General features: G+C 32.1%; 1 protein-coding gene and 1 long non-coding RNA gene across 2 annotated transcripts in view; both read right to left on the reverse strand.

The window, feature by feature from the left end:
* LOC114328595 (uncharacterized) overlaps positions 1–3,966 on the reverse strand; it is a 288,450-nt gene extending 284,484 nt beyond the window's left edge. Inside the window, exons 1-3 of the mRNA XM_050656295.1 lie at positions 3,761–3,966; positions 3,597–3,639; positions 3,382–3,546 (exon numbers count right to left, since the gene is read on the reverse strand). Of these exons, the coding sequence (XP_050512252.1) occupies positions 3,382–3,546; positions 3,597–3,639; positions 3,761–3,799 (247 nt within the window). The 5' untranslated portion in view covers positions 3,800–3,966. The remainder of the gene's footprint in view (positions 1–3,381; positions 3,547–3,596; positions 3,640–3,760) is intronic.
* A 5,462-nt stretch (positions 3,967–9,428) lies between these two features.
* Positions 9,429–10,995, reverse strand: LOC126888769 (uncharacterized). The gene is made up of 2 exons (XR_007699643.1): positions 10,588–10,995; positions 9,429–9,711 (listed from the first exon to the last, which is right to left on the reverse strand). It is a non-coding gene; the product is annotated as an uncharacterized LOC126888769 (long non-coding RNA).
* Between the last annotated feature and the right edge of the window lie 54 nt (positions 10,996–11,049).

The following is an 11,049-nucleotide window of genomic DNA, read 5'->3' on the forward strand; positions in this document are numbered from 1 at the left end:
GATTTATGTCTCATAGCTGAAACACATTTCATGAAACAATCTTTTATAAAGCTTAGACGATACAGGGTATACCACACTATACATCCTGACAATGCAGCCAAAGGAGGCAGCGCACTAATAATAAAAGATAACATTGAACATTATGAGGAGCTAAAATATGAAACAGAACACATACAAGCAACTACGGTATGTGTCAAACTCAAAACTAATTGCGAAGTTAATGTAAGCTCAATTTATAGCCCCCCTAGGCATTCCATTAAAAAAGAACAGTATGTAGAATACCTGAAAAGTTTGCGAAAAAGATATATTATTGGAGGTGACTTTAATGCAAAGCACACCCAATGGGGATCAACATTAACAACAACTAAAGGAAAAGAGTTATTGGCAGTCATAAAAGAACAGAAATGTGAAGTAATATCAACAGGTAGACCGACTTATTGGCCAACAGATACAAACAAAATACCGGACTTAATTGATTTCTTTGTTATTAAAAATATTTCATCCAACTATGTATATTAACGAAGGTTGGGATATGAATTCAGATCATTCACCCATAATACTCACTGTGAGTGACACGATTATCAGAAAGGATTGTAACCCAATACTAACAAATAAACTAACAGACTGGGAAAGTTTTAGATCAATCCTTGAAGATAGAATTGAACTAGCAGTACCATTAAAAAAACCTGAACAACTAGATGAGGAAGTTGAGTTGCTTGTACAAAATATACAAAAATCAGCATGGGAAAGTACTCCTACTATAAGATCAAACGTCAAAGGAAACAACTATCCGAAAGAAATTAAAAAGTTAATTAAAGAGAAAAGAAAACTTAGAAGGAAGTGGCAACAAACCAGAGCACCCCAAGATAAAACAAATTTAAACAATGCTAGTCAAAAACTTAAAAGGGAGATTCAAAATATACAAAATGAGTCAATCAGTTATTACCTGACAGAGTTGACGGATAATAGTAGCACAGAGTACTCTCTATGGAAAGCTACAAAAAGGCTAAAAAGACCAGTAACCCATTCTCCACCCATTAAACTAGAAGATGGTAGCTGGGCTAGAAGTAATGAGCAAAAGGCAGAGAGATTTGCCACATATTTAGAAAATACATTTAAACTGCATGATGAACAAAATAATGATCAAATATCGATAGAGCCTAATCAGACAGAGGAGAGAATCAGACCAACATCCCCGAAGGAAGTAGCTGATGAAATAAAAGACAATATAAATCCTAAGAAGGCACCAGGATATGATCTAATTACTGGAGAATTACTAAAAAACCTGCCTTGTAAAGCCATAGTCAAATTGACCAACATCATCAATGCTGCATTTAGATTGAGATATGTTCCAAATTTATGGAAAATAGCTGAGGTTATAATGATACCAAAACCAGGAAAATCACCAAATGAAGTGTCTTCATATAGACCATTATCACTTTTACCAGTGATGTCGAAGCTTTTTGAGAAACTTCTGCTAAAAAGAATAAAACCAATAATAGAAGAAAAAAAAATGATTCCAAACCACCAATTTGGCTTCAGAAATAAACATTCTACGATTGATCAGGTACACAGAATGACTAACATAATTGAGAAATCATTAGAAGAAAAGAAAGTCTGTTCTACAATCTTTTTAGACGTAGCTAAGGCCTTCGACAAAGTTTGGCATGAAGGTTTAGTCTACAAACTCAAAATTCTTATGCCTAAGCAATATTCAGAAATTTTACAATCATATATATCTGACAGCTTTAGAGATTAGATGGTTGGTCACTATCTGCTGTATCGAACCATTTTAACAGAAGCAAAACAACATTTTTTAATATTAATAAAATATGGAGAGAACAAGAAACTCTCAAAAGAAAGCAAGGTTCTGGAAGACCAAAAATATTTACCACTCATGAAGATCGTACTCTTTTGGAGCGATTAGAAGAGAATCTTTTTGAAAATGCAAAAACTAAAAGAATTCAAAATAATATCAAAATTTAGACCTTAATAATTATTAACATTTATGAATTAACATATGTAATCAGCTGTTTGTTTGTTTATTTTATTATTTGTCTGTCATAATAAATAGAATATAACATCAAACCAATCAAATACACTGCTCAAGATGATCAAATCTTACTAAGAGTTGTATCAGTTTTTTTAGGAACCAGCTGTACTACATTTTTGAAGATTTTACTACTTTTACAGGGATGTACTGCAGGCGGGCTCCGCTGTTTGGGGGGAGGGGGCGCCAAAATGAGCTTTTTTTCTGTTGATGCGATACAAAATATTAATTTAAAAGAAACCGAAGGGCGCCTATGCTAGTTCTGCAGGCGGGCGCCTTATACCCTAGCGCCGGTCAGAAGAGACCAACTCATAAGAGCAGGAGTACCCCAAGGCAGTGTTTTGGGACCATTTTTGTACTTATTATACACTGCTGATATACCAACTACCAACGATACAACTATCGCCACATTTGCCGCTGATACAGCAATAATTGCTCTTGACCATGATCCAGTAGTGGTCTCTAACAAGCTACAAACACATTTAGATCGATTACAAAACTGGCTCCAAAAATGGAAAATCAAAGTAAACCACGAAAAATCGGCTCACATAACATTTACGAACAGACATGTAAATTGTCCACATGTTACAATAAATCATCAAGTTATCCCAGTGAAGACAGAAGTCAAATATTTAGGTATTCACCTTGATCAGAAACTAACATGGAAAGCACACATTAATGCTAAAAAACAACAACTCCAAATAAAAACCAGACAAATGAATTGGCTCCTTGGTAGAAGATCACAAAATTATCCATAGAAAACAATCTGGCAATATACAAAATAATACTAAAACCTATATGGACCTACGGGATTGAACTATGGGGATGTACGAAACCATCAAACATCAAAATTCTGCAGACATACCAATCAAAAACTTTAAGAATCATTGCAAGTGCACCCTCGTATATTTCAAACACGAGGACTTAAAAATACCATTCATAAAGGATGTAATAGGACTGCATGCGACCAAACATAGAAAAAGAAGTATCAATCACAACAACAAGCTGATTTCCACGCTTTCCAATCGTCCATTACCAGTTCGGAGACTCAATGAGACAGTGGCCAGAAGACTTGTATGAGTGACATTTGTGTTAGTGAATACAGTGGTGAATAAGGTGAACCGGCACTGGCCGGCAACACCTACAAAACATTACATAGTTTATCAGTTTTACTTAATACTCCTTTGTACAGAGTAGATTGTAAATTTGCAAGTTTTCAAATAAAAAAAAATTAATAAAAAGTTAATAAAAAGGTACTGATTTAAAACAAAAGCTTCACCAAAATGTAATTATAAACTCTAAAATAATGCTATCTATAATATTGCACTTGCCTGGATTTGTTACAGTTACTTCTTTCAGCTTCTTCAGGACAATATGAAGCCAGTCGACAAAGGGGGAGGTTTTTTCATTTAAAAATAAATACAGATCTTCATTCATTTGGGCTTTGGTTCTTCTGTTTGCTACCATTACCATTATGTAATCTGGTAACTCATCATCTAAAACACTTGCTCTGTAACATTGCATTGAGTATTATTAAATAACTTACCAACATAACAGTGTAATTCTAGCAGCTTGGCCTTAATAGCCGACTAAAAATTAAAGAGTATTATTAGATCTCTTAAGTTAGTACATAAATAAAAAAACATTAGTTTTGAAGAACGTTTGGTTTAGAAGACTTATGCCACCATAAGTAAAGTTATAGATACTTACTCGCATTTTTTGTCCCACTTCCGCACCCACGCTGTTCATTTTTAAATTTGATATTTGTAGTACGTATATTAATTTAATATCGCCACAAATCACCGGTTATAATAATTTATCAGTTCTCTTAAATACTCCAGTATATTAACATTTTAACATAACCACATAACCATTTTTTTTATAACATTTTTGTTTGACATATCTTATATCTTGATTGAAGTTGAAGTGTTTGATGTTTGACATTAGACATGTATGTATTATCACAGAACATGAATACTGAATTGTATATGTCATGTCGTCTTAAATTCAGCTATCATTTATCTCTTTTTATCTGATCTAGACGCAAAAGAAAGCAATAACCATAGAAAGTTCAGTTTCAATCGTTCATCATTTACGAACAAGTGATTCTCTAACCTATTTCATTCGATTTTTACATAGAGGTATATATTAACATAGAGTGAGCCTTCACTCCGCCACCACTGACGACAAGATCTCTTGGACTGGTTTGCGGTATCTCTTTCTAGCACAATGTATCGAGAAACATAACATGAAACTAAGTGGGGGTACGGGACGGCAAGTGAAATAAGGAGAATTACCTTCTTCTTTATTTATTATGACAAGTGACAAGACAACATAACCCAAATGCAAATAATTTAATCCAGCCCTATTTCTATTTTTGAACAAAATGCTGGAAATTGGAAATATCTTAGTTTATTTTTAGTTCTAGCTTATTTACGGCTAGATTGAAAATCAGAATTTTCTAATATTGGTTCATGATTATCATCAGGGACTTGATTCGGTTCTTAAACAGGTAAATTTTCTGTCTCATCTGATATTGATTTGGTAGTGGAATTCTTTAGTGTATTATTTGGACTTTCATCTTAATCACTATTGTGATTCAATAATTTTAGGTCACTTCTAGGAGCTGAGTACTTCGTTGCAACTGTACTTTTCTTTCCGTTTAGATACTGTATTAAGGCATAATCTGCATTGGCTTCTAAAAGATAATCCTCTTCAACTAAAGGATCAAACTTACTCATTCATACAAATTTTCTTAGTAATACTGTGTCTGAATCTTTCATGAAGAAATAGAATTTCTGCTAGTTGATCTTCATTGATAAGTAAACACATGTTCATGATGTGTACAATTGGTTGCTGTAGACAGTAAACTTCATATAGAGTGCAGAGCATCTGGTATATATAGGGTTACCATACGTCCGGATTTGAAAGACATGTCCGGATATGAGAAATGTCCGGATTTTTTCTTTACTAAAAAAAATATTAAAAAAACATATTTAACAAATTACTCGAAAAACTCAAAGATGCAAATTTTATTACGGTTATAGTTCAAACAGAAACGAAATCAAACTGACTCCGGTATGTGTTCGTTATTTTAAGCAAAATGAAGGTGTCAACGTGAAACTTTTATTTTTTGATGAACTTCCAGGTGAAACATCTATCTTTTAGTAGAACATGTTTTAAAATGTATTAAAAAGTACTTTATTGATTCAAAAGTAATTTGCGTTTGTGCTCATAATACCAGCACTAACTTTGGGGGTGTCAAAAGGCAAGGGCAAGGATATGTTTTTTTCCTTGGACTACCCCTGTCCGGATTTGGCCTTAATAAATTATGGTAACCCTAGGTATATAGAACATTTTTCCATTTAGTGATGTCTAAATTACTGGTTTTCAATGCTAGATTCACTGCTTTCCATATAACTCCATTGTATCTTTTAACTTAACCATTTTCTTCAGAATTATATGGTGTTGTTCTACTTGAAGATATTCCTTTAGAGTGTAGGTAATTAATAAATTCTTGATAAGTAGAGCTAGTCCCCCTGTCTGACTGGAAGTATCTTAGCATGGAAATCTTGAAAATTCATAAATTTTTTTTGTCAGAATCTGTGAGGATACGTGAGAAAAAAGTAACGGGTCTTCCAGATTGACTCAGCATGATAGCAATAGCAAATTCATTCATGTATCTGTTTCAACAATGAGAATTTATTTTTCATTAATTACTGTCCATAGAAGTGCAATATTGTATATCCCAACATATTTATAACTTTTGATTGTAGTGACATTTATTTTGATTTAAAGTTAACCCATATTTTTTAACGGCATTTAAAAACTTCTGTAAATTCAAATCATAGCTATCTTGATCCTCACCACTAACTGTTACGTCATCTAAATAAGCGTAAACCCCTTGTAGATTTTCTTTTTTATTGATAGAATCAATGGCTCTCTGAAAATATGATACTCCATTGGTCACCCCAAGAGGAATAAAACAAAATTGGTAAAGGCATCCACTTTCCTCAAAAGCTGTAAATGGTTTGTCAAATTCATGAATTGGTATTTGATGATACGCGTTTTTTAAATCAACTACCATCTGACGTTTATGATTTTCGTTTTTGAAAAAAATGATGTATCACAGACTTAAAATGCGTTTATCTCAAACACAGTTAAATTTAGCGAGATGAATGTAGTATACTTTTTTAAATAAAAATATTAACATAATAAAAATTTTGATTCAAAAAATTGAACGTATTAAATGAGTGCTGAAAGATGTATATAGCTCCGTTTGGAAAATATATCATTTTTGGTGGCGAATTTAGCTTTCTCGTCCCAAAAAACCCCCGCTTACCAAATTTAGTGTTATTATCCCATGCCTGTTAGGAAATATTCAATAATAAATAAAATAAAAGTTTAACTTTGACACCCTGTATCTCGGTTATTATCAACTTTCGTACTAAGGTAAGTTAGCTTAAATCAAACTATTTTAACCCCAGGAATCTAAGGTTAAGCTATCGCCCATTCTTTACCAAACACCCTGTATATCGTACTAGTGACGTCATCCATTTGGATGTGATGATGTAATCTACTATTTTTTTAAATGGGAATAGGGGTCGAGTGCTAGCTCATTTAAAAGGTTATTCAATTCCATATTCAGTAATATAAACATTAACATGATTAATTATACAGAGTGTCCAAAGAATTTTTTTAAATTAAATTAATTGACACAAAAAGAAGAATGAGCTAGCACACGATCGCTATTCTCATTTAAAAAAAATAGTCGATTACGTCATCACGCCCAGATGGATGACATCACTAGTATGTTGTATACAGTAGAACCCCGAAAATCCGAACCAATTGGGGGGACAGCCTGTTCGGATTCTGAAAAGTTCGGATTATCTGAAAGTCAGCCTAACTAGTAATTCAAAGCTCTCCTGCAAAACGTGTAACCTGACTATGAGAAAACCGAAGTAAATTTATGTTTAACCTTTATAAGAGATGTTCAGCAGACATCAAGAAATCATTACTTTTCTATTCACCCATTATTACCCAAATGTATACCTCATTTTAACTACAATTATAACAAAGTACATTCCTCATTAATAACCCGGCTAAAACTTACACATGGACTTTTTCCAGAGCATCTACATAGGATTGGAATCTATGAAACTCCCTTCTGTTCCTGTAACCATGAGTCCATCGGGGATCTGAACATGTATTCTTTGATTGTCTTAATCATAGGGATCAGACTCAAAACTTATATTTAGGTTTAATTAACCTTAACATTAGCCTTCCAATTAGCATCAGCAATGTTTTATCTTATTCTGACAAATCTATATTTAATATCTTAATCAAGTTTATAAATGATTCTAAGATAAAAATTTAAACATATCTATAACAAAATTCTGTGGCAAAAAGACTCTTTGTCTAATGCCATCTCTTTGGCGCGCGCGCTCCCACACACACACACACACACACACACACACACACACACACACACACACACAAACACAAACACAAACACACACACACACACACACACACACACACACACACACACACAAACACAAACACACACACAAACACACACACACACACACACAACCTTTATAATCATTACATATAAAGTACCTACGTATTTATTTTTAAGAAATTTTAAATGTCAAAGTCCTACTAATCCAATATTGTTCCATTTTCTGGTTATACTCTATATAATAAACATGTATTTAAGTTTTTGTCTTAAATTTTTAAAAAAAATTTCACTTTCCGTTAGTTTGGATTTGCGGGGTTCTACTGTATGTCAAAAATATATATGGGGGGGGGGGGGGTCAAAATATAGTGAATAACCCTGTACATCAAGAAATTTACTACCAACGTCTCTGTTACTGAATATATCACTAAGTACAGGGCAACCTATTTAAAACTTAAAGAATCAGCTAAAAAATTATACTATCAAAATCATCTGAGAAGCTTTAAAAGTGTTGCAAAAGAAATTTGGTCCATAATAAACAATCTTCGAAATCAAACTCACACAGCTCAAACATTTTCCCTTCCAGACCATGAATACTTTATTAATGTGAGTAAAATTATAACATCAACTATTTTGTCACAAGAGATCAATTTTGTTAAGATCCGATTTCCTATCTCCCTAATTCAAGAAAGGTCTCAAATTCATTATTTATAAGACTAGTTGATTAATCTGAACTGATCCAAACAATCAATAGTATCAAAAGCAAATCTTCCTGTAGTACTGATGGACTATCCATAAAAATTGTCATAAAAATCTCCCAGAAAATGTGTTGGGAGTCCTCATCCCACTAACGACTCTTTTAAGGGGCTATCCTAGTGTAAAAGAACGAAATTCACATACTTTTTTTGGGAATATCTAAAATAAAAAGTACTGTACCAATTGTTTTGAAAATTTGCATGACCATTTATTATAAAAAGAAGTACAAGTAAAACGATTTTCATAAAAAAAAATAATGAAAATTTAACGATTTATGCCCTATCTACTGGCACAGTGAAAATAAAAACATGGCTCCACTGCTGCAGTGATTGGGACTAATAGAGATCCTGAATTATAAAATTGCAAAGTGATTATTGAAATATAAGTTATTTCCTATGTCCTATACCATCAATTAGGATTTTTGGAAAAATGACAGTGTTGAAATTTTTTTTAAATTAGCTAGAACATTTTCAGTTTCAAAAACCGCCAAATTGACATTTTTTATCCGATTAAAAAATCCCTATTTGATGGTATAGAAAATAACCTATATTTCAATAATAACTTTGATATTTTATGTTTCAGGATCTCTTTTAGTCCCAATCACTGCAGCAGTGGAGCTATGTTTTTATTTTCACTGTGCCAGTAGATGGCGAATAAATCGTTTAATTTTCAATATTTTTTTATGAAAATTGTTTCACATGTACTTCTTTTTATAACAAATGTTCATGCAAATTTTCAAAATAATTGGTACAGTATTTTTTATTTTAGAAATTCCCAAAAAAGTATATGAATTTCATACTTTTACACTAGGATAGCCCCTTAAGAAAGGTAAATTTCTAGAGCTGCCTAAAGACAGCCATCATTATTCCTCTTCATAAGGGTGGTGAAAAATCTAATGCCTGCAATTATAGACCTATTGCATTACCACTGGTACTCTCAAATAGGACTCATAATACACAAGTATAAAAACTTGTTGCTGGTATGAGCACATTGTGTAAATGTTAGGATTTAAAGAGGATATAAAAACCTTCAATACGATTATGAGTGTTAGTCTCTTTATATCCTAACATTTTTTTGTTATTGTTTTAGTTTATTATTGTTTTTTATGACTCTTTGTAAGTTTTGTGTATAAATTGTACAATTTTCCATGACAATAAAGCATTTTTCTATTTTAAGTTGTCTATTTGTTAAACCAAAGCATTGATTATTATTACAAAATATTAATATAATCAATTAAATAATAATATTAATCTCACAAACAACGTAGGAAGTATAGTTAAAAAGAATAAACATAGTAATCCACAATGAAATAAATCTGCACATAGCTATAGCCCAAAGTAACTTCTGTTGTTTATCCAAATCTTCAATAGTCAAAAACATTTGTGTAAAGTTAGGTTCCAGCAGTTTCTCCTTTTCCTACATTTAAAATAGCTGGTGTTTATTCCTAAAAACAACAAATACATAAATAAAAACTCTAAATTGTATACCATAAAAAAATCATACAAATATGACAAAATATCACATGAGTATTTTAACATTATTTAAGGACAATTGCCATAATAAGCCACAACAAAAATGTATTAAGCGAAAAAGCTATAGAGCTGAAACAGGAAGTTGCTATGTTTGGTCTATATATTAATGAAAGTAAAAAAAATACCTATATGGAGTGCACAAAGTCGAATCCACATGAGAATCTGAAGGTAGACAACCATACCTACGAATATGCCTCCACTTTTCCCTACCTAGACTCAATAATAAAAAATGACAACAACACCTGTCAAGAAATATAACAACGGATTCTTATCGGTAATAAGAAGTGTTTTTATGCATACAAAGACTTAATGAAAAGTAAGTTACTGTTACTGAATCGTGAGTATAAGCTTAGAATCTACAAAACAGTAATTACACCAGTGGTCACATGTGGATGTGAAATGTGGACCATCTCAACCACTAATGAAAATCGACTAAAAATATTTGAGCATAAAATACTAAGGAACATATTTGGACCAACACATTGTAGAGATGGTTCATGGAGAATTAAAATGAACCACAAGCTGAATCAACTAATGCAGAGCGCAGATATTGTTAGATTTGTAAAGTCTAAAGAAGATTTAAGGACAGTTTAGGCAGGCTATATGCATTAAGGCATTATTAAGCTTTGCATTTAACCATATTGTAATACACTATATCTTACATGATCAAGCATGATTTTCTTTACATAACCCTTGTTCTAAACTAGAACCGAATTGGTAAGTACATGTATATTATTATTGTAGACATTTCAAAAACTTATTACTTAGTTGAATTACTTTAAACTTACCACTTATAAAATGTTTACTGTATACTCTCATATTTTAATTTGAGGTCTGTTCTCCTTATTGCTTTTATCCAATGTTCCTGCCTTTGTTTGGATAAAATTCATTTAAATGTATTGCATGGGGGAAATGTATAGCCTTGGGAACAGTAAAAAGTGAGGATTTTATCCCTGTCTGTCCTATTCCCGCAATTTACAGGATTCACAAGAAAGCCCTTGCTACAAGTCGGTCAAACACAAGGAAAGGTGTTTTTTCTTTTTTAAACAAATTGACACAAACTGATAATTACTATGGGATAATTCAGTTCTGTAGGCGATAAACAACTTTATATTTAATTTACTATCACAATTTCGCTGCACAATTAACAATCAAAAACAAAACCAAACAGAATATTTGTCTAAAAACATCTACAAATTACAAATAAATGTAAACAGTGACTAAAATAAAATAAAAATAACACGAAAGAC

Source organism: Diabrotica virgifera, chromosome 1 (assembly GCF_917563875.1).
Source record: "Diabrotica virgifera virgifera chromosome 1, PGI_DIABVI_V3a".
Classification (NCBI taxonomy): domain Eukaryota; kingdom Metazoa; phylum Arthropoda; class Insecta; order Coleoptera; family Chrysomelidae; genus Diabrotica; species Diabrotica virgifera.